At 40.7% G+C, this 23,917-nt stretch overlaps 1 protein-coding gene across 3 annotated transcripts; it reads right to left on the bottom strand.

Moving 5' to 3' along the window:
- Positions 1-9,896: 9,896 nt before the first annotated feature.
- Positions 9,897-19,457, bottom strand: LOC106563608 (UDP-Gal:betaGlcNAc beta 1,4- galactosyltransferase, polypeptide 4). 3 transcript variants are annotated; one of them, XM_014129332.2, is made up of 8 exons: positions 19,158-19,432; positions 17,926-18,041; positions 17,418-17,804; positions 13,123-13,355; positions 12,723-12,910; positions 11,673-11,795; positions 11,471-11,575; positions 9,897-11,370 (listed from the first exon to the last, which is right to left on the bottom strand). In XM_014129332.2, exons 3-8 carry the CDS (start codon positions 17,698-17,700, stop codon positions 11,235-11,237), a joined length of 1,068 nt encoding a protein of 355 aa, XP_013984807.1. In that variant the 5' UTR covers positions 17,701-17,804; positions 17,926-18,041; positions 19,158-19,432; the 3' UTR covers positions 9,897-11,234. The 3 variants fall into 3 exon arrangements, with proteins under 3 accessions (XP_013984807.1, XP_045546044.1, XP_013984806.1); XM_045690088.1 differs by lacking the exon at positions 17,926-18,041 and having other exon boundaries at positions 17,418-17,884; positions 19,158-19,457; XM_014129331.2 differs by lacking the exon at positions 17,926-18,041 and having other exon boundaries at positions 17,418-17,858; positions 19,158-19,445.
- Positions 19,458-23,917: the final 4,460 nt, after the last annotated feature.

The following is a 23,917-nucleotide window of genomic DNA, read 5'->3' as shown; positions in this document are numbered from 1 at the left end:
TACTTTTTGGAGAAATGTCCTCTGGTCTGATGAAACAAAAATAGAACCGTTTGGCCATAATGACCATCGTTATGTTTGGAGGAAAAAGGGGGAGGCTTGCAAGCCAAAGAACACCATCCCAATCGTGAAGCACGGGGGTGGCAGCATCATGTTGTGGGGGTGCTTTGCTGCAGGAGGAACTTGTGCACTTCACAAAATAGATGGCATCATGAGGAGGAAAATAATGTGGATATATTGAAGAAACATCTCAAGACATCAGTCAGGAAGTTAAAGCTTGGTCGCAAATGGGTCTTCCAAATGGACAATGACCCCAAGCATACTTCCGAAGTTGTGGCAAAATGGCTTAAGGACAACAAAGTCAAGGTATTGGAGTGGACATCACAAAGCCCTGAACTCAATTCTATAGAACATTTGCTGGCAGAACTGAAAAAGCATGTGCAAGCAAGGAGACCTACAAACCTGACTCAGTTACACCAACTCTGTCAGGAGGAATGGGCCAAAATTCACCCAACTTATTGTGGGAAGCTTGTGGAAGACTACCCGAAAAGTTTGACCGAAGTTAAACAATTTAAAGGCAATGCAACCAAATACTAATTGAGTGTATGTAAACTTCTGACCCACTGGGAATGTGATGAAAGAAATAAAAGCTGAAATAAATCATTCTCTCTACTATTATTCTGACATTTCACATTCTTAAAATAAAGTGGTGATCCTAACTGACCTAAGACAGGGAATTTTTACTAGGATGAAATGTCAGGAATTATGAAAAACGGAGTTTAAATGTATTTGTCTAAGGTGTATGTAAACTTCCGACTTCAACTGTACACACACACACACACACACACACACACACACACACACACACACACAGTGCCTTTGGAAAGTATACTGACCTTGTCTTTTTCTACATTTTGTTACGTTACAGCCTTATTCTAAAATGGATTAAATAAAAACCAAATCCTCTGAAATCTATACACAATACTCCATAATGATGAAGTGAAATTATGTTTTAATTATTTTTATAAATAGAAATATCAAGCCATGAGGTTGAAGGAATTGTCCGTAGAGCTCCGAGACAGGATTGTGTCGAGGCACAGATCTGGGGAAGGGTACCAAAACATTTCTAAAGCATTGAAGGTCCCCATAAACACAGTGGCCTCCACCATTCTTAAATGGAAGAAGTTTGGAACCACCAAGATTCTTCCTAGAGCTGGCCGCCCAGCCAAACTGAGCAATCGGGGGAGAAGTGACCAAGTGCCTGATGGTCACTCTGACAAAGCTCTAGAGTTCCTCTGTGGAGATGGGAGAACCTTCCAGAAGAACACCATCTCTGCAGCTCTCTACCAATCAAGCCTCTATGGTAGAGTGGCCAGACGGAAGCCACTCCTCAGTAAAGGGCACATGACAGCACGCTTGGAGTTTGCCAAAAGGAGAGACTAGTCAGGATTGAGGCAAAGATGAACAGAGTAAAGTACAGAGAGATCCTTTTTATTTATTTATTTTACCTTTATTTAACCAGGTAGGCAAGTTGAGAACAAGTTCTCAATTACAATTGCGACCTGGCCAAGATAAAGCAAAGCAGTTCGACACATTCAACAACACAGAGTTACACATGGAGTAAAACAAAGATACAGTCAATAATACAGTAGAAAAATAAGTCTATATACAATGTGAGCCAATGAGGTGAGATAAGGGAGGTAAAGGCAAAAAAGGCCATGGTGGCAAAGTAAATACAATATAGCAAGTAAAACACTGGAATGGTAGATTTGTAGTGGAAGGAAGTGCAAAGTAGAAATAATGGGGTGTAAAGGAGCAAAATAAATAAATAAATACAGTAGTGGAAGAGGTAGTTGTTTGGGCTAAATTATAGATGGGCTATGTACAGGTGCAGTGATCTGTGATCCTTGATGAAGAGCGCTCTGGAGCAGTTTAGGATCTCAGAGTGGGGTGAAGGTTCACCTAACAAGACAACGACCCTAAGCACACAGCCAAGACAATGCAGGAGTGGCTTCGGGAGATGTCTCTGAATGTCCTTGATTGGCCCAGCCAGAGCTCAGATTTGAACCGATCGAACAGCTCTGGAGAGACCTGAAAATAGATGTGCAGCAACGCTCCCCATCCAACCTCACAGAGCTTGAGAGGATCTGCAGAGACGGGAAGAAACTCCACAAATACAGGTGTGTCAAGCTTGTAGCGTCCTACCCAAGAAGACTCGATGCTGTAATCGCTGCCAAAGGTGTTTCAACAAAGTACTGAGTAAAGGGTCTGAATACTTACGTAAATAGGATATTTCAGTTTCTTACATTAACAGTCAAAAGTTGACACCTACTCATTCAAGGGTTTTTCTTTATTTTTACTATTTTCTACATTGTAAAATAATAGTGAAGACATCAACACTATGAAATAACACATTGAATCATGTAGTAACCCCCCCAAAATTGTTAAACAAATCAAAATATATTTTAGATTCTTCAAGTAGACACCCTTTGCCTTGATGACATCTTTGTTCACCTTCCACAGGACAACAACCCTAAGCACACAGTCAAGACTAGAGGTCTACCGAATAATCGGAATGGCCGATTAATTACGGCCGATTTCAAGTTTTCATAACAATCGGAAATCGGTATTTTTGGACATCGATTTGGCCGATTTTTCTTTTTTTATATATATTTTTTTAGACCTTTATTTAACTAGGCAAGTCAGTTAAGAACACATTCTTATTTTCAATGACGGCCTAGGAACGGTGGGTTAACTGCCTTGTTCAGGGGCAGAACGACAGATTTTTACCTTGTCAGCTCGGGGATTCAATCTTGCAACCTTACGGTTAACTTGTCTAACGCTTTAACCACCTGCTTTACATTGCACTCCACGAGGAGCCTGCCTGTTACGCCAATGCAGTAAGAAGCCAAGGTAAGTTGCTAGCTAGCATTAAACTTATCTTATAAAAAACAGTCAATCAATCATAATCACTAGTTAACTACACATGGTTGATGATATTACTAGTTTATCTAGCCTGTCCTGCGTTGCATATAATCGCTTAGGTACACGTTGCTCCAACTATAAACATCAATGCCTTTCTTAAAATCAATACACAAGTACACTGCTCAAAAAAATAAAGGGAACAGTTAAACAACACAATGTAACTCCAAGTAAATCACACTTCTGTGAAATCAAACTGTCCACTTAGGAAGCAACACTGATTGACAATAAATTTCACATGCTGTTGTGCAAATGGAATAGACAACAGGTGGAAATTATAGGCAATTAGCAAGACACACCCAATAAAGGAGTGGTTGTGCAAGTGGTGACCACAGACCACTTCTCAGTTCCTATGCTTCCTGGCTGATGTTTTGGTCACTTTTGAATGCTGGCGGTGCTTTCACTCTAGTGGTAGCATGAGACGGAGTCTACAACCCAAACAAGTGGCTCAGGTAGTGCAGCTCATCCAGAATGGCACATCAATGCGAGCTGTGGCAAGAAGGTTTGCAGTGTCTGTCAGCGTAGTGTCCAGAGCATGGAGGCGCTACCAGGAGACTGGCCAGTACATCAGGAGACGTGGAGGAGGCCGTAGGAGGGCAACAACCCAGCAGCAGGACCGCTACCTCCGCCTTTGTGCAAGGAGGAGCACTGCCAGAGCCCTGCAAAATGACCTCCAGCAGGCCACAAATGTGTATGTGTCTGCTCAAACGGTCAGAAACAGACTCCATGAGGGTGGTATGAGGGCCCGACGTCCACAGGTGGGGGTTGTGCTTACAGCCCAACACCGTGCAGGACGTTTGGCATTTGCCAGAGAACACCAAGATTGGCAAATTCACCACTGGCGCCCTGTGCTCTTCACAGATGAAAGCAGGTTCACACTGAGCACATGTGACAGACGTGACAGAGTCTGGAGACGCCGTGGAGAACGTTCTGCTGCCTGCAACATCCTCCAGCATGACCGGTTTGGCGGTGGGTCAGTCATGGTGTGGGGTGGCATTTCTTTGGGGGGGGCGCACAGCCCTCCATGTGCTCGCCAGAGGTAGCCTGACTGCCATTAGGTACCGAGATGAGATCCTCAGACCCCTTGTGAGACCATATGCTGGTGCGGTTGGCCCTGGGTTCCTCCTAATGCAAGACAATGCTAGACCTCATGTGGCTGGAGTGTGTCAGCAGTTCCTGCAAGAGGAAGGCATTGATGCTATGGACTGGCCAGCCTGTTCCCCAGACCTGAATCCAATTGAGCACATCTGGGACATCATGTCTCGCTCCATCCACCAACGCCACGTTGCACCACAGACTGTCCAGGAGTTGGCGAATGCTTTAGTCCAGGTCTGGGAGGAGATCCCTCAGGAGACCATCCGCCACCTCATCAGGAGCATGCCCAGGCATTGTAGGGAGGTCATACAGGCACGTGGAGGCCACACACACTACTGAGCCTCATTTCGACTTGTTTTAAGGACATTACATCAAAGTTGGATCAGCCTGTAGTGTGGTTTTCCATTTTAATTGAGTGTGACTCCAAATCCAGACCTCCATGGGTTGATAAATTGGATTTCCATTGATTATTTTTGTGTGATTTTGTTGTCAGCACATTCAACTATGTAAAGAAAAAAGTATTTAATGAGATTATTTCATTCATTCAGATCTAGGATGTGTTATTTTAGTGTTCCCTTTATTTTTTTGAGCAGTGTATATAATTGAAACCTGCATATTTAGTTAACATTGCCTGCTAACATGAATTTCTTTTAACTAGCGAAAATGTGTCACTTCTCTTGCAAACAGAGTCAGGGTATATGCAGCAGTTTGGGCCGCCTGGCTCGTTGCGAACTGTGAAGACTATTTCTTCCTTACAAAGACAGCCGACTTCGCCAAGCGGGGGATGATTTAACAAAAGCGCATTTGCGAAAAAAACACAATCGTTGCACGACTGTACCTAACCATAAACATCAATGCTTTCTTAAAATCAATACACAGAAGTATATATTTTTAAACCTGCATATTTAGCTAAAAGAAATCCAGGTTAGCAGGCAATATTAACCAGGTGAAATTGTGTCATTTTGCGTTCATTGCACGCAGAGTCAGGGTATATGCAACAGTTTGGGCCGTCTGGCTCGTTGCGAACTAATTTGCCAGAATTTTACATAATTATGTCATAACATTGAAGGTTGTGCAATGTAACAGGAATATTTAGACTTAGGGATGCCACCCATTAGATAAAATAAAGAATGGTTCCGTATTTCACTGAAAGGAAAAACATTTTGTTTTCGAGATGATAGTTTCCGGATTCGACCATATTAATGACCAAAGGCTCGTATTTCTGTGTGTTATAATTAAGTCTATGATTTGATAGAGCAGTCTGACTGAGCGGTGGTAGGCAGCCGCAGGCTCATAAGCATTGATTCAAACAGCACTTTCGTGCGTTTTGTCAGCAGCTCATTGCGCTGTTTATGACTTCAAGCCTATCAACACCCAAGATTAAGCTGGTGTAACCGATGTGAAATGGCTAGCTAGTTAGTGGGTGCGCGCTAATAGCGTTTCAAACGTCACTCGCTCTGAGACTTGGAGTAGTTGTTCCCCTTGCTCTGCATGGGTAACGCTGCTTCGAGGGTGGCTGTTGTCGATGTGTTCCTGGTTCGAGCCCAGGTAGGAGCGAGGAGAGGGACGGAAGCTATACTGTTACACTGGCAATACTAAAGTGCCTATAAGAACATCCAATAGTGAAAGGTATATGAAATACAAATCGTATAGAGAGAAATAGTCCTATAATTCCTATAACTACAACCTAAAACTTCTTACCTGGGAATATTGAAGACTCATGTTAAAAGGAACCACCAGCTTTCATATGTTCTCATGTTCTGAGCAAGAAACTTAAACGTTAGCTTTCTTACCTGGCACATATTGCACTTTTACTTTCTTCTCCAACACTTTGTTTTTGCATTATTTAAACTAAATTGAACATGTTTCATTATTTATTTGAGGCTAAATTGATTTTATTGATGTATTATATTAAGTTAAAATAAGTGTTCATTCAGTATTGTTGTAATTATTACAAATAAATAAATAAATAAAAAAATCGGCCGATTAATCGGTAGCGGCTTTTTTTGGGGGGAGGGTCCTCCAATAATTGGTCGACCTCTAGTCAAGACAATGCAGAAGTGGCTTCAGGACAAGTCTCTGAATGTCCTTGAGTGGCCCAGCTGGAGTCCGGACTTGAACCCGATCAAACATCTGGGGAGACCTGAAAATAGCTCTGCAGCAACGCCGCCCATCCAACCTGACAGAGCTTGAGATGATCTGCAGAGAAGAATGGGAGGAACTCCAAAAATACAGGTGTGCAAAGCTTGTAGCGTCATAACCAAGAAGACTCGCTGCTGTAATTGCTGCCAAAGTTTCTTCAACAAAGTACTGAATAAAGGGTCTGAATACTTAAGCAAATGTGACATCAGTTTATTTGCAATAAATTAGCAAACATTTCTTAACCTCTTTCTTTGTCATTATGGGGTAGTGTGTAGATTGATGAGTGGGAAAAAAACGATTTAAATCAATTTTAGAATAAGGCTGTAACGTAACAAAATGTGGAAAAAGTCAAGGGGTCTGTATACTTTCCGAAAGCACTGTATGACTGTCAAGTAGGATCAAACAAGGGTGTTTATAGTTATAGTAGTTGTAAGTTATAACTCGGGGTCCATAGCTTTTCCAGGTGAGGTCATGTCAGGACCCTTACTTTAGCACCAGGTCTTTAACCATAAGGGTTATTTAATGGAACATTTGTTTTTGCTTAAAAGAAAGTTTCCAGTCAAGTGACCAGGCCTGCTGAGCCATATCTAACAACCCACACAGGGAGTCAACAGTTCCGACATATCCCATTGCCTTCATTGGTATTTTTTCCAAGGACAGCTGACTAATAGTACATGTAAGTAGGAGGTATTGCCGTGGTGTTATCCTTATTCTAAGCTCTTGATGTCAGCTGTAGTGTGAAGTTGGCTTACATTTCAAATCCTACATCCTATGGTATCATGTGATATCTTGTTTGCTGGGCTCAAAGCTTAATGTTTCCAATGATGCTCTGGCCATCCTGGCCTCCACTGAACTGCTTTCTTTCTGCACAACAGGAAAAAGGGATGACATAATTTTGTCCATACAAATGCTCAGACATCACACTCCTTCCCCTCTTCGAGTCCCTCCACAAGACTATACTGGTGAAACCAGTGTTCCTTTCAGAGCACATCCTTCAAACTTGTAGTCAAAATACTAGATACAAATGTTTTACATTGCATAGTGTCCATCATATGGAGAGCAAAGCAAAGTGGGTAAAGAACAGGTACTTCTGTTTAATTCTACTAAGTACCCTACTTTATGAATCAATCAATCAATCAATCCTTTTAAAAAACAAAAAACAACTTTACACTAGGCTACTTGAAGCCATGTTGCAAAAAAGCTACATTGCAAATCAAAGACTATCCCTAACTGAAACACAGTTGATAATTACCTTTCGCTGATAATTTATTTCTATCTTGAATTCACAACTTCCATCTTATTCATATGGGTTAACCCACCATATGTGACAGTATTGCTTCCGTCCCTCTCCTCACCCGTGCGCACCCCGCTAACTAGCTAGCCATTTCACACCGGTTACACATACACCCAATGAAAACCTACAAGACTAAACATGTGGTTTTTAAAGTCAATACTGCCCCCTATCCTTAAAAGAGCTGTAAGAGGTTAAAGGAAATGTACAAAAAAATTCAAAACAGAAGGGCCTCACCCAACATGGCACTCTTAATGAATCAGTCACTATGGCATCCCTAAATATTTTCTAACATGAATCATTCACTATCATTCAGGTAGAGTAGGACCACAGAAACAAACCAAAACAATGAATTACTTATATAGCTTTAACCTCACACTATTCAAATATCAATGAGGCATAACTTACAGAATATTTTATTTAACTAGGCAAGTCAGTTAAGAAGAAATTCTTATTTACAATGACGGCCCAAACCCAGACAACGCTGGGCAAATTGTGCACTGTTTTATGGGACTCCCAATCACAGGCGGATGTGATACAGTTTGGATTCAAACCAGGGACTGTAGTGACGCCTCTTGCACTGACATGCAGTGCCTTAGACCGCTGCGCCACTCGGGAGCCCAAGCATACAGTTCCAGTCCAAAGTTAGAACACACCTACTCATTCCAGGGTTTTTCTTTATTTTTACTATGTTGTAGAATAATAGTGAAGACATCAAAACTATATAATAACACATATGGAGTCATGTAGTAACCAAAAACCCCCAAAAATGTGTTAAAACAAATCAAAATATTATAATATTTAGCCACCCTTTGCCTTGATGACAGCTTTGCACACGCTTGGCATTCTCTCAACCAGCTTCGTGAGGTAGTCACCTGGAATGCATTTCAATTAACATGTGTGCCTTGTTAAAAGGTAATTTGTGTAATTTCTTTCCTTCTTAATGCATTTGAGCCAATCAAGTAGTGTTGTGACAAGGTAGGGGTGGTATACAGAATATAGCCCTATTTGGAAATATTTTGCAATATTATGGCATGAACAGCTCAAATAAGCAAAGAGAAACGACAGTCCATCATTACTTTAAGACATGATGGTCAGTTAATCCAGAAAATGTCAAGAACTTTTAAAGTTTCTTCAAGTGCAGTCGCAAAAACCATCAAGCGCTATGATGAAATTGGCTCTCATGATGACCGCCACAGGAAAGGAAGACCCAGCGTTACCTCTGTTGCAGAGGATAAGTTCTTTAGAGTTACCAGCCTCAGAAATTGCAGCCCAAATAAATCCTTCAGAGATCAAGTAACAGACACATCTCAACATCAACTGTTCAGAGGAGATTACGTGAATCAGGCCTTCATGGTCGAATTGCTGCAAAGAAACCACTACTAAAGGACACCAATAAGATAAAGAGACTTGCTTGGGCCAAGAAACACGAGCAATGGACATTAGACCAGTCGAAATCAGTTCTTTGGTCTGATGAGTCCAAATTTGCGATTTTTGGTTCCAACTGCCGTGTCTTTGTGAGACGCAAAGTAGGTGAACGGATGATCTCTGTATGTTGTTCCCACCGTGAAGCATGGAAGAGGAGGTGTGATGGTGCTTTGCTGTCAGTGATTTATTTAGAATTCAAGGCACACTTAACCAGCATGGCTACCACAGCATTCTGCAGCGATACACCATCCCATCTGGTTTGAGCTTAGTGGGACTATCATTTGTTTTTCAACAGGACAATGACCCAACACACATCCAGGCTGTGTAAGGGCTATTTGACCAAGAAGGAGAATGATGAAGTGCTGCATCAGATGATCTGGCCTCAACAATCACACAACCTCAACCCAATTGAGATGATTTGGGATGAGTTGGACCGGAGAGTGAAGAAAAAGCAGCAAACAAGTGCTCAGCATATGTAGAAAATCCTTCAAGACTGTTGGAAAAACATTCCAGGTGAAGCTGGTTGAGAGAATGCCAAAAGTGTGCAAGGCAAAAGGGTGGCTACTTTGAAGAATTTCAAATATAAAATACATTTTGATTTGTTGAACACTTTTTTGGTTAGTACATGATTCCATATGTGTTATTTCATAGTTTATGTCTTCACGATTATTCTACAATGTAGAAAATAGTAAAAAAAAAAAAAAAAAAAATGTAATGAGTAGGTGTGTTCAAAGTCTTGACTGGTACTGTATATGTGAAAGAGCAGGCCATACCAAATCCATCATATATATATATTACACACACAATAGTCCTATTTCATTGGATAACATTTTTAAAATAGAATGTATTCTTGGTTTATGCCTATCAAAAAGGTGTCACATATAAAGGGAGTGTGTGGTTCATAACAGCCTAAATGGGACAACCCACAAGGAACTATGAATCAGCAATAACAAAGTAGACCTCTGGTTCTATTAAAAATGTATTATTTAAATATGCACTATGAAGAAATCACTCCGCTATTTCCTGTTTGCAAAAATTCTAATAATTTGTTTTGTCACAAACTGAAATTATGCAATCAAAGTATAGTGTAGAGAATCATTGTACATCTAAACCACTGAAATATATTTTCCTTAACCAAAAATATTGTAATTTCAGCTGGTGTACAAAACCAAAAGTAAAAGACAAAACGAAACTTAAGAACAGGAAGCATACAAATTGCACACAGAGCAGATCTGCCGCTTCTTAAGACTTGCTTTCAATGCGAATGACAGATCTATAACACACATTTCTATTTGAATGTGGTCAAGTCGCCCAAAAAGTTACATATTGCAGCTTTAAGGCAACAGAAAGTATCATACAGTATTACACATTTGACATCTGTATGAGTTACTTCACAAATCTTGAATAAGCATATCCAAAATGTTGATCCAAAATATCAAACTTGTGATAAGTGTATAAAATGAAGCTCATTTGACAACAAGAGATTTTAAGAAATGACCAAATCCAGGTCTAACACCCAGGATTCTTTAGAATCAAAAACACGACAACATACTATATTCGAATACATATATTCGAATACATATAACTTGTTGAAACAATCAAGTAACAACACACCTTAGCGGGAAAATCCTTAGTTGAAACAATAACAAAGCGCCACACCTGACTCTGTTTTGGCAAAAAGCTGAGTGACGGGCCTGGAGAAATGTAAAACATTCAAATTAAATCGGCAGAGCAAAGTACTGACCGTCCAAGATATCAAAATTATAGTTTTAAGCATGTTTTGAGGCTATACAGTGTTTATTTACATGTACAATGTTTAAAAACATTGGCATAAAATAAGCTTATATGTTGGGTTCTGATGGGGTACAACAGTTGAACTAAGCTCATTAGGCATTTATAAGTTACATTCTTCAAGAATCAATGGATAAATGTCATTAATTTATAAGTCCAAAAATGAATGTAGCAATTGCAGATTGCCCCTTTAAGTCTAGGACAAATCAAATAATGCTATCTTGTAGACAAAAATATATAGTTTGGTCTTACTCTCACCCCTAGAACCTGGTCACCAGGTTTGACTGTATAGGGCTTCCAGACTTACATTATGTGTACCTAGCAATTTTACATGCCCTGCTTGGAATGGTTTACAGTGAAAACTGAGTAGATCACATGAATTATGGTCAAAAGCTACTGCCACTAACCTTCTGTTTGCGACCCTCTGGTAAGTAACATGTAGGCATGGACATACCAGATCAATAATCCTGTACACACTGCGGTAAACGAAGAGAGGTGCTCTGAAGCCTCAGTGCATTGGTTCGCCAATGTCAACGGTGACATTAATGTATAGAGGCGACCTCTCAACTGATAGAGTACTGTAGGAGCAGGTGTTAAGGCCATCCTTTCTCCAGACTTTAGGTGTCCGTCCTAGCAAACGCATCCTGTGAAGGAGAAATTATTCCAGAATGAAGTGAATTCAACGACTAATAATATTTACAATACAGCAAGCTATTTATTATTGATGTGTCCACCGTGACTCACCTGTCTTTATTGATTTCATTGCCGCTATCTCTTTTATGAAATACCATGGTATAGCGTGCTATGAGAGGGGGGGGGCGTATAATTTCCATTTTCTGGAGCTCCACCCTACCAGAAACAAATTAAATCAATCAATAACATTCCGTATTGACTAAGATGTAATGAGAGATATGGAGAGAGGTCCAACATTTAGCAGTGGTCTCACCTGATGCGAAGGTCATCATCCTCCCCACCCCATCCCCAGTAAGTGTTTGAAAAGCCGTTCACTTTGTGAAACTGGTCCTTCATCATGGCCGTCACCCCTCCAAAGTACCCTTTGTATCGCAATCTTCGACAGCAAAAAGACAAAAAACAAGACATTACAGACCTATCCCCAGAACACAATTAATACCGTAAATTCCGGACTATAAGCCGCAACTTTTTTCCCACGCTTTGAACCCCGCGGCTTAAACAATGACGCGGCCAATATATGGATTTTTCCCGATTTCTATTTTTCCCCCCCCCCAAAAAAACACATTATGTGACGTGCTCAGTTTTTTGGCGGCATGAAGCTTTCATTAGACCAATGAAATTGCTGAACGGGTTAAGGTCAAACAACTTTTTGTTTACTGTTTAGATTCAATCGAGCGCTCTCAAACTTCCCATCATTCTGATTACGGTAGTCATTTTGTCACCCTCATCATGGCAAAGACACGGAGAAATGCATATGATGCAGCTTTCAAGTTGAAGGCGATTGATTTGGCTGTTGGAAAAGGAAATAGAGCTGCTGCACGGGAGCTTGGTCTTAATGAGTCGATGATAAGACGTTGGAAACAGCAGCGTGAGGAATTGACTCAGTGCAAAAAGACAACTAAAGCTTACTGCTAATTTCTTATTTTTTGTTACAAGCCGTGTTTCGTTAAAGCCTATTTATTTTTGTTACAAGCCGTGTTTCGTTAAAGCCTGTGTAAAGTTCATTTGTTTCAATGTACCGGTAGGCACCTGCGGCTTATAGACATGTGCGGCTTATTTATGTTCAAAATAAAAAAATATATTTTTTTAAATTCAGTGGGTGCGGCTTATATTCAGGTGCGCTTAATAGTCCGGAAATCACGGTAACTGAAATGTTTATCTTTGGACTTGGCTAATGAATACTTATATTGATAGCGGCAACATCACTTTGTCATACAAAAGCATGGATGCTGTTTTGATGGCATATAGACATTTACCTGCTTTTAGATATAGGTGGATATGAGTTGAGAGCTGAGAAACTTACTTGTACCCTGTGGCGTTCCTGCCGACCACTAAGTGTTTGGGCTGTTGGTCACACTTGTATAGGTTGTAGTCGTTCTCTGGAACCAGATCCACATCATGAAAAACGAAGCAATCCCAATCGTAGTCCTTGAGTGCCTCCAAGTACCCAACATTAAGTAGCTTGGCACGGTTAAACGTCACCTCTCCAGCCTGTCAAAACAAACAAATCAACTACAAACATCAATTTCATATCAGGCTCAAAATCAGTGCAGCACTTTCCTCCATCAATATTCTCCAGTCAAGTGAAACATGTTGAACATTTAAATACTCATCATGAAACGGTTATACAAATTTAAATTCACTCACAAATGATTAGTGAAACTGACATAATTTACTGTTACTACACATCATGAGAGAAATACCTGGTGGATGACGTAGATGCTGTAGTGCAGCTGCTGCCTCTGAAGGAAGGGGTGCAGGTGATGCAGGAGGTAAAGGAGGTGTTTCTCTCGCTTACGATGGGGAATGAGGATAGCCACACTCTGCTTGGCGAGGCAGTCTGGAGGCTGGTATTGGCCCTCAGCCACTCCACTGTTCTCACTCTCCACCTCCTTCAGCGTTAGAGAGTCCTCAAATGTGAGGTTTAGGGCTCCCTCTGTAGATAGACAATAGTAGGCATAACGAATAGAGGCCGACCAATTAATCGGCTTGGCCGATTATGGCTGATTACATTGCAATCCATGAGGAGACTGCATGGCACACTGACAACCTGTTACGCGAGTGCAGCATCAAAAGGACCTTGTGGCGTCAAGGAGCCAAAGTAAGTTGCTAGCTAGCATTAAACTTATTTTATAAAAAACAATCTTCACATAATCACTAGTTAACTACACATGGTTGATGATATCACTGGGTTAACTAGCTTGTTCTGCATTGCATATAATCAATGCGGTGCCTGTTAATTTATCATTGAACCACAGCCTCCAACTTCGCCAAACGGGTGATGATTTAACAAAAGCGCATTTGCAAAAAAAGCACAATCTTTGCACAAATGTACCTAACCATAAACATCAATGCCTTTCTTAAAATCAATACACAAGTACATTTTCTTAAACTGGCATATGTAATTAAAATAAATGTATGTTAGCAGGCAATATTAACTAGGGAAATTGTGTCACTTCTCTTGCATTCAGTGCAAGCAGAGTTAGGGTATATGCAGCAGTTTGGGCCGCCTGGCTCGTTGAGAACTGTGTGAAGACCATTTCTTCCCAACAAAGACCGTAATTAATTTGCCAGAATTTTACATAATTATGACAAAACATTGAAGGTTGTGCAACGTAACAGCAATATTTAGACTTAGGAATGCCACCCGTTTGATAAAATATGGAACGGTTCCATATTTCACTGAAAGAATAAACGTTTTGTTTTTTAAATTATAGTTTCCGGATTCAACCATATTAATGACCAAAGGCTCGTATTTCTGTTTGTTTTTATTATAATTAAGTATATGATTTGATAGAGCAGTCTGACTGAGCGGTGGTGGGCAGCAGCAGGCTCGTAAGCATTCATTCAAACAGCACTTTACTGCATTTGCCAGCAGCTCTTAGCAATGATTGATGCACAGCATTGTTTATGACTTCAACTCAACTCCCGAGATTAGGCTGGCAATACTAAAGTGTCTATAAGAACATCCAATAGTCAAAGGTATATGAAATACAAATGGTATAGAGAGAAATAGTCCTATAATAACTACAACCTAAAACTTCTTAACTGGGAATATTGAAGACTCATGTTAAAAGGAACCACCAGCTTTCATATGTTCTGAGCAAGGAACTTAAACATTAGCCTTTTTACATGGCACATATTGCACTTTTACTTCTTCAACACTGTGTTTTTACATTATTTAAACCAAATTGAACATGTTTCATTATTTATTTGGGAATAAATAGATTTTCTTTATGTATTATATTAAGTTAAAATAAGTGTTCATTGTTCATTCAGTATTGTTGTAATTGTCATTATTACAAATATATATATTTAAAAATCATCCGATTAAACGGTATCGACTTTTTTTGGTCCTCCAATAATCGGTATCAGCCTTGAAAAATTATAAAATCGGTCGACCTCTAATAATGAAAATACAGACAACCAAATAGTAAAGCCTTCTGGACAAATTCATTATCTGTGCTTTAATCAATCAACTCCATAGCAATATTTTTACATGGCACTAGTTTCCTAAAAAAAGTATCTAAATATTATGAACTGCAAATCATTCCTAGTTAAATAAAGGTAAAAAAATGTATAATAATAATGCATAGTCTGGACCAGGGCTGTTACTGGAGCGCTACCGTCCTCTAGGTTCACTCCAACCCTAATGTAACACACAACTGGGGTTGGAGCGAAAACCCACAGGAGTTTAGCTCTCCAGGAACAGGGTTGTAGAGCCCTGGTATGGACAGATGATTACAAACACGTCTGAGCGCATTTTGTTTGGGCCACTGACAAACACAAACTGTCTTCAAACTTGAATGTGTTTATGGAAACCCACTGTAATGCTGTGCAATCTGCATCCCATAGGTGTAGGCCTATAGATTGGTTTCATATGAAACCAGGACAAAAAAAGACAATGATTTGGGGGATTGTCACAAGATTTAATCTATAGAATGGTCCTTTGGAGGAAGGATTGTTGACATTTGTATCTAAAAGCAGAATAATAATACATTCTTTTAAATCCAAGTTGGCATATTTATGACATGTGGGCCTTACCCACCTTACTTTTAGAGTTATGATCCAATTTGTACGCATCACCAACAGAGTGAATGTGAAAATGGATTCAAAATGGTCACCCTATGCTGGTGAGTTGTATGATGTGTAATGATACAAGTAACAGGAGGGCTGTGATTGGTTACATTGTATACTACGCCAATTTCTCTGTATAAAATAGTCCAGAGATCTCACCCTGGAACTTTGATATGGCTGTAGAGTATCTTTTGTTCAACAATATATTCAACAAATTGGGGAAATCATTTTCTTTTTCAAAATTCATGTTTATATTTTTTAATATTCATAAATGAATGTAAGAAAATTGTTATTGAATTGAATCCTACTCATATTACAGAGCAAGCAGTAAAGCTTCATATACCACCAATCTATGAAACATTACGGAGTCTTAAGTGGCCTCGGTTAAGTCCACGTCTCATAAATATGCCAACTTGAATTATTTCTCAATTATGCTTTTAGATGCAAATGTCAAATGCATGTCAACAAACCTTCCAAAAATGTCTATGGAATAAATCTAGTAAAAATCCAAAAAGTAATTGTCTTTTTTTGTCCTGGTTTCATATGGAATCACTCAATACAACAGCTGTACACTTCCTGTCAACAAGGAGCCGTTGTATGTCGGGTACATGCTAATTGTTACCGCATCGGTAACCTCATCCCCAAGCTATTGCGCACAGTGCATATAGCCTTGGATATCAACCACTCAAATTTAGCCTTAATGGGAGTGACCATATAATTATATGGGAGTGACCAACTTAGTACAGTACTTGTCATCATATAATTTTTGCAAATCACACGACTGAGGCGTGGTTCTGTGCTTGTGGTGTGCTAGAGTACAAGGAGGGTTACACGGAACCCAAACTGGCTGTGCGCGTGCGCCATCGTGCATAAATTAATTTTGTCCCCCCACACCAAACGCGATCACGACACGCAGGTTAAAATATCAAAAACTCTGAACCAATTACATTAATTTGGGGACAGGTCAAAAAGCATTAAACCTTTATAGCAATTCAGCTAGCTTGCACATGCTAGCTAATTTGTCCTATTTAGCTAGCTTGCTGTAGCTAGCTAATTTGTCCAGGGATATAAACATTGAGTTGTTATTTTACCTGAAATGCACAAAGTCCTCTACTCCGACAATTAATCCACCCATAAAATGGTCAACTGAATCGTTTCTAGTTATCTCTCCTCCTTCTAGGCTTTTTCTTCTCTGGACTTTATATTGCGATTGGCAACTATCATAAATTAGGTGCATTACCGCCACCGACCTGTTTGTCTTTCAGTCACCCACGTGGGTATAACCAATGAGGAGATGGCACGTGGGTACCTGCTTCTATAAACCAATGAGGAGATAGGAGAGGCAGGACTTGCAGAGCGATCTGCGTCAGAAATAGAAAGGAGTTATTTTTTAGTCCTTGGCAACGCAGACGCTCGTTGGCGCGCGATTTCTACATTTATTTTGCAATGCTCGCGCACGTGACGCGAGCGGTGTAGTCAGCCTGTTAGGGGTAGTGTTGTAGGAGATGATTAAGCCAATGCCTACATGCCGGGAGATTCTCATGGCTCTCAGTATTGAATAACCAAGGCCACATTTGTTGTGTTGGTCCACCATACTGGGAATGAGATTATCACAGATTGCTACAGTATGTGAAAATAATAAAAATGAGCCATTGCCTAGCAGTGTTTAGGAGTAACAAATGCTTGTTACACAATCCCTACATAAAACATTAAAGTATTTACTTGATTACCAATGTTATTCTCTCCACATTAAGCCACACCGTACATAATGTTCTTTAAAAGGAATGATATAGTAACATGGCATTATCATCATTCTTTACAAGGAATTATACACTAACATGGCATCATCAGTATGTAGTTTATAGAAAGGCTTGTATCAAGCTTACAATTACATCTGTGGATACTCTGAGTCTGTACTTACGGAGCAGTGGCGATTTCTCAGGACAGCTTTGTTTTGGTGGTGAGGTGTCAGGGAGAGGATTGGAGAAGACCTGTATCACTGATCTCCACAAGTTTCCTTCTCCCCCACTCAGGACCTCAGTATTATCAGCAAGCGTTTGCTCTGGTAAAAGGGTTTCCTGAATTGCTTTCACTGTTTCACCGGCAAAAGTGGCGTACCAAGCCAAGACGGAGACAGAGAGCAACAACAGTATCATATACTTGCACTTCCGGAAAAACATGGACACAGCAGGACAGATTCCCATGGTTTCTCAGTTGTAGATGTTCAGCGTCAAATGCCCCAAAATGTGGTAGGCTTCAGTCTTGGTTTACGACATCTGGTTCTCTGCAGCAGCCACAGGCGGAATAACTGGGTAGAGAGCACCAGGACCCCTGATCACTCATCCCATGATGACACAACATTCTGGGGAAGTTTCATAATCATTGTCACTAATGTAAAAAAATAAAAATAAAAAAAGCATTAGACCTACTTTGAATTATTTTGTTGATTTTCCACTGGTGCAAACTTTAAATTCAGAGAAAAGCCAGTTGCATGTGAATGAAGGTAGGTCACTTAAAAGGAACTCAATTCTTCTGCACGCTGTACCTGAATTAAGAAATACTTACATTTTCATCAACACTACCTACTTGCATTTATAGCATTCCACCAGGGCATTATGCCACAACTAGCCTTGGGCACCCAGGCTTCAGTGAATGCCTGTGACAGAGGCTAGGCCTATGCGACAACAGAATTCACAGTAGGCTACTTTACCTTGGCTGTACACTCACTGGGTGTTTAATCTATATACTCCCGCCACCCAAAAGGAAAAGTAACTGAAGTGGAACGATTCTCTTTTCCTCTTCACTCATACCTGTTTGCTCTTTGGTTTCATGTTGTTGACACAGCTTCAAGCCATTGTCTTTCAATGCACACAATTCATGGATGTCCTGGATAGTAATCCTAGGCTGTAACTGTAGACTGCTTTTGTGTGAGTTTAGCTTAAACACATCACATTCCCAAGTTGTTCTTATTTCTCCTTCTCTTCACATAACCAAAATGGGATACCTATAATCCTAATCTAAACTGTGTTTAGACTAGCTAAAATAACTAAAGAACAGGCCCATGACAAAAAACAGCCAGTTGATGTAAAATGGTAACTTAACAAATTAGCAGCTAACTTGTTAGCTAGCTACCTATTAGGTATTGTGGAATTGAAACATGACATAGCCAGTAGCCTTCTGCCCAACTGTAGTGACAGTGAGTGAATGTATTTGTTTTTTGAATGCTGCCTGCTACACATTCAATGTTACTCAAACTGACTGTAGCTAGCTAACATTGACTAGATTGGTGCCGACATATTTTTGGGTGGTCAAAGTTGGAAAGAGTTGATTAAGCACCACGCAAAATTAAATACTACGTTCACCTGATTTGCACACTCTGAACAGTAACACATACTTTAGAAGATGACAAATGGCTAGTGTTATGCAACCAAGAGGCTAGCAGGTAGGTTGCTAACTAGCTAGCAGTAAGTAGCTCGTGAAGTGTATCGTTATCCAATGCAAATAGCATTGTAGTTAGCTAGCCAGCTAACAGCTACTGCGACCATTGTGTCAGATAGCTATCAAGGTAGAAATTAAATCCCAAAATACAAGTTAAAGTTTACAAAGCATTTGCCGTTTTTAACGACAAATACTTTTTCCTTGGAGAAGGAAGATGTCTTGCCTGTGAGATGCCTCGAGTTCTGATGTTGTTTTGGACTGGATCCTGGCTGGCTACTACTTTCGCAAACACCGTACGTGGAAGGATATGAGCGTTTGGACCAGGTTCAAGACTCATGCCGGGTTCAAAACAACTGGGAACTCGGAAAAATAAGTGGTCAAATCTGTGATCTTCAGGTCGGAAAGTCGGAGTTCTAGAATGATTTGTAATTCCGAGTTGGATGACCGTTCAAATCGATTTCCCAGTCGGAAGGCAGATAATTCCGAGTTCCCAGGTGTTTTGAACACGGCACCACAGGTGACATAAAGGGGATATGGGATTATAATGACGACAGAACTACCTGAGTTTGTATTTTGAAATTCGTGGTTGCAAGCACAGTTGGCGAATGTGTCATTTAATTTTGCAAGCTTGTATCATAATGCGTGAAAAATTTAACAACGATCACAAACTTGTAACTTTACATTTGAATTCATTCAATAAGATTTGTAAGGATAATTTAAAGAATTAAAAAAAAAACATTTACGAGTTTGAATATTCTGCTGTGAATAAAAAAATACACTTGCAGATTTTGAATCTGCGCACGCTCTGAATTCTGTCACATTACCTTTACTTAATTCCACTGTTTATTGATTAATTGGTGACTGAAAAAGTTGGCATGGTGGAGAAAGGCTGCTAAAGGCTGCTTTAAACATGTTGTCAGATGTTTAAATTACCATAGTAGTTAGTAAAAATTAGAAAAACAATAGGCGTGCGAGTTTCCGTGGCCTTACAGGTTCCTTACAAAATAGAGGTGCGATCAGCACGGCAACTAGCGAGCTTGGCTAACTTTAGCTGATTAGCTGCTTGAACAGATGCTTTTTTTTACCGAGCGCCGCCCCAAACTTCAGAAAGATTGTGAAAAAAACACGTTTACGGTCATTACTATTACTGTTTTTATTTGTTCAAGATATAAGAACTTTCCTGTGACTGGAATAAGAATTGGATCATTTATTTTGGCATGTCCATGCGAAGTCGTGACAAAAAAAGGAAGAAGCTAGCCGTTCTATGGCTAATCAAGAGAGAAACGTGCTTATAGACAACTGCCATAACTACGCTTGCCCTATGGGGAATATCATACTTTCGAATGCTGATGAAGATGAAGTATCCCCCTCTTTACCGGTTACTCCGTGCAAACCTCCACCCTCCAAAAAACCCAACGTGAACTCTGACATCGTGGCTACCCTCTCCTTACTCATCAACTCCAGGTCTGACGCCATTGAAAAAATGGTAGGCGCGAACACCATGGTTATCGAAGGCTTGAAAAAGACTGTGGAGTTAGCATGTGGTGAAATCAAGGATGTGAAAACGAGTGGCAAAAGTTGAAAAAAGTGTGGAAAAGAATAACAATGTCTACCATAGACATCTCACTGATCTGGAATAATACACAAGAAGATGGAACCTGAGACTCTAACATGGAACCCAAAACTAACTCTGAACCAATTACATTAATTTGGGAACAGGTCGAAAAGCATGAAACATTTATGGCAATTTAGCTATCTTGCACTTGCTAGCTAATTTGACCTATTTAGCTAGCTTGCTCTTGTTAACTAATTTGTACTGGGATATAAACATTGAGTTGTTATTTTACCTGAAATGCACAAGGTCCTCTTCTCCGACAATTAATCCACACATAAAACGGTCAACCGAACCATTTCTAGTCATCTCTCCTCCTTCCAGGCTTTTTCATCTTTGAACTTATATGGTGATTGGCATCTAAACTTTCATAGTATTACTACACCGACCAGCAACACAGTTCATCTTTCAATCACCCACGTGGGTATAACCAATGAGGAGATGGCACGTGGGTACTTGCTTCTATAAACCAATGAGGTGATGGGAGAGGCAGGACTTGCAGCGCGATCTTCGTCAGAAATAGAAATGAGTTCTATTTTAGCCCTTGGCAACGTAGATGCGCGTGAGCAGTGTGGGTGCAATAATTGAATTACATAGATTTCTACATTTATTTTGCAACGCGACGCGAGTGGTGTGGTCAGCCTATGAGGCGTGCCAGAGGTGGAGAATGAGGATGTGCGAGGAGAGGCTATCCGCATCTGCCAAGAAGTTATGCCTGCAGAGAAGAACAAAGTTGGTGATACCATCGACGTTCTGCATCGCCTCGGCAAGAAGCAATAGCAAAACGATTCAAGGCCAAGGGGTATCATCATCCTCTTCACTACCAAATTCTACAGGGATGCTGTCTGGAAAGCTGCTAGGAAGAACCCCTTCCTTCAGAGCCATGGTATGTGTTTCGCCGAGCATCTCAGCCCAGAGGACATAGAAAGAAGGAACAAGTTGTGGCCAACGATCAAGAAAGCACGAAATGAGGGAAAGGCTGCTTACTTCGTCGGAGGACGAGGCTTCATCAACGGTTCAGAAATCCATATTCCTCCCTAGAACCTCACCAGAAGGAACAGATTGATGGTTTCGGCCATGGTATTCTCATTTTCCTTGTATTGAATAACATTGCCTAACAAGCATCAGGTGACTATTTTTCAGAATACTCAGGTTCCTCAATTTATCAGTTTGTTCTTGTATGACCAGAAGGCCTATTTTATTTACAAACTTACGAAGAAGACTGAAAGTTGTATTTATTTTTTATGTATACAGTAACTAAGATACTGTTTTAAAGGGCATACAGGTCGGCTCTGACTTTACATGGTTATTGTTCTATTTAGTTATTAATACTTATTTCCAAGTGAAAAAGGTCTTAGGAACATGTATATGTAAAACATTTTTTATTCCATTTTTTTATGATCAGTTTTCATATGCGCTTAAAATACACTGCTCAAAAAAATAAAGGGAACACTTAAACAACACATCCTAGATCTGAATGAAAGAAATAATATTATTAAATACTTTTTTCTTTACATAGTTGAATGTGCTGACAACAAAATCACACAAAAATAATCAATGGAAATCCAATTTATCAACCCATGGAGGTCTGGATTTAGAGTCACACTCAAAATTAAAGTGGAAAACCACACTACAGGCTGATCCAACTTTGATGTAATGTCCTTAAAACAAGTCAAAATGAGGCTCAGTAGTGTGTGTGGCCTCCACGTGCCTGTATGACCTCCCTACAACGCCTGGGCATGCTCCTGATGAGGTGGCGGATGGTCTCCTGAGGGATCTCCTCCCAGACCTGGACTAAAGCATCCGCCAACTCCTGGACAGTCTGTGGTGCAACGTGGCGTTGGTGGATGGAGCGAGACATGATGTCCCAGATGTGCTCAATTGGATTCAGGTCTGGGGAACGGGCGGGCCAGTCCATAGCATCAATGCCTTCCTCTTGCAGGAACTGCTGACACACTCCAGCCACATTGTCTTGCATTAGGAGGAACCCAGGGCCAACCGCACCAGAATATGGTCTCACAAGGGGTCTGAGGATCTCATCTCGGTACCTAATGGCAGTCAGGCTACCTCTGGCGAGCACATGGAGGGCTGTGCGGCCCCCCAAAGAAATGTCACCCCACACCATGACTGACCCACCGCCAAACCGGTCATGCTGGAGGATGTTGCAGGCAGCAGAACGTTCTCCACGGCGTCTCCAGACTCTGTCACGTCTGTCACATGTGCTCAGTGTGAACCTGCTTTCATCTGTGAAGAGCACAGGGCGCCAGTGGCGAATTTGCCAATCTTGGTGTTCTCTGGCAAATGCCAAACGTCCTGCACGGTGTTGGGCTGTAAGCACAACCCCCACCTGTGGACGTCGGGCCCTCATACCACCCTTATGAAGTCTGTTTCTGACCGTTTGAGCAGACACATGCACATTTGTGGCCTGCTGGAGGTAATTTTGCAGGGCTCTGGCAATGCTTCTCCTGCTCCTCCTTGCACAAAGACGGAGGTAGCGGTCCTGCTGCTGGGTTGTTGCCCTCCTACGGCCTCCTCCACATCTCCTGATGTACTGGCCTGTCTCCTGGTAGCGCCTCCATGCTCTGGACACTACGCTGACAGACACAGCAAACCTTCTTGCCACAGCTCGCATTGATGTGCCATCCTGGATGAGCTGCACTACCTGAGCCACTTGTGTGGGTTGTAGACTCCGTCTCATGTTACCACTAGAGTGAAAGCACCGCCAGCATTCAAAAGTGACCAAAACATCAGCCAGGAAGCATAGGAACTGAGAAGTGGTCTGTGGTCCCCACCTGCAGAACCACTCCTTTATTGGGGGTGTCTTGCTAATTGCCTATAATTTCCATCTGTTGTCTATTCCATTTGCACAACAGCATGTGAAATTTATTGTCAATCAGTTTTGCTTCCTAAGTGGACAGTTTGATTTCACAGAAGTGTGATTGACTTGGAGTTACATTGTGTTGTTTAAGTGTTCCCTTTATTTTTTTGAGCAGTATAGTAGGTAACCTTTTATTTTAATTATTATTTTGTATTTTATTTCTCAGAATAGTTCCTGATTACACTAAAGAGGGTTTTTAGTCCCTCTTACTACAAAGAACCCTTGGTTTGGTCTTGAACATAATTTTTTGTTGAGTTGAATTTCAAAAGCTGGATAACATCTAGTTCAGAGTTTATGGAATAAGCAATTTTCACTTTAAGTTGACTTAAATGGTGCAGATCTCGGTTCCTTATCGCTTACGTTCACTGTTCCTACGTTTGACTCATCCTACTACAGTTTATACTTTTATATAATCTTTGTTGTTTTGTCTTTGTCTGTAGTTTCCCTTAATGCTTGGGGGGGTTACGAAACAATGTGAAGCGCAAGGCCTTAT

This window comes from Salmo salar, chromosome ssa11 (assembly GCF_905237065.1).
Source record: "Salmo salar chromosome ssa11, Ssal_v3.1, whole genome shotgun sequence".
Classification (NCBI taxonomy): domain Eukaryota; kingdom Metazoa; phylum Chordata; class Actinopteri; order Salmoniformes; family Salmonidae; genus Salmo; species Salmo salar.
This window is presented reverse-complemented; position numbering and strand designations above follow the sequence as displayed.

Excerpts from the sequence above, each read along its gene's own strand:
- LOC106563608 (XM_045690088.1), bottom strand. The coding sequence starts at position 17,700 with ATGGGAATCTGTCCTGCTGTGTCCATGTTTTTCCGGAAGTGCAAGTAT. Across the intron at positions 13,356-17,417 it reads TGAGAAATCGCCACTGCTCC|AGGGAGCCCTAAACCTCACA; the intron begins GTAAGTACAGAC and ends GTCTATCTACAG. Across the intron at positions 12,911-13,122 it reads GCATCTACGTCATCCACCAG|GCTGGAGAGGTGACGTTTAA; the intron begins GTATTTCTCTCA and ends TTGTTTTGACAG.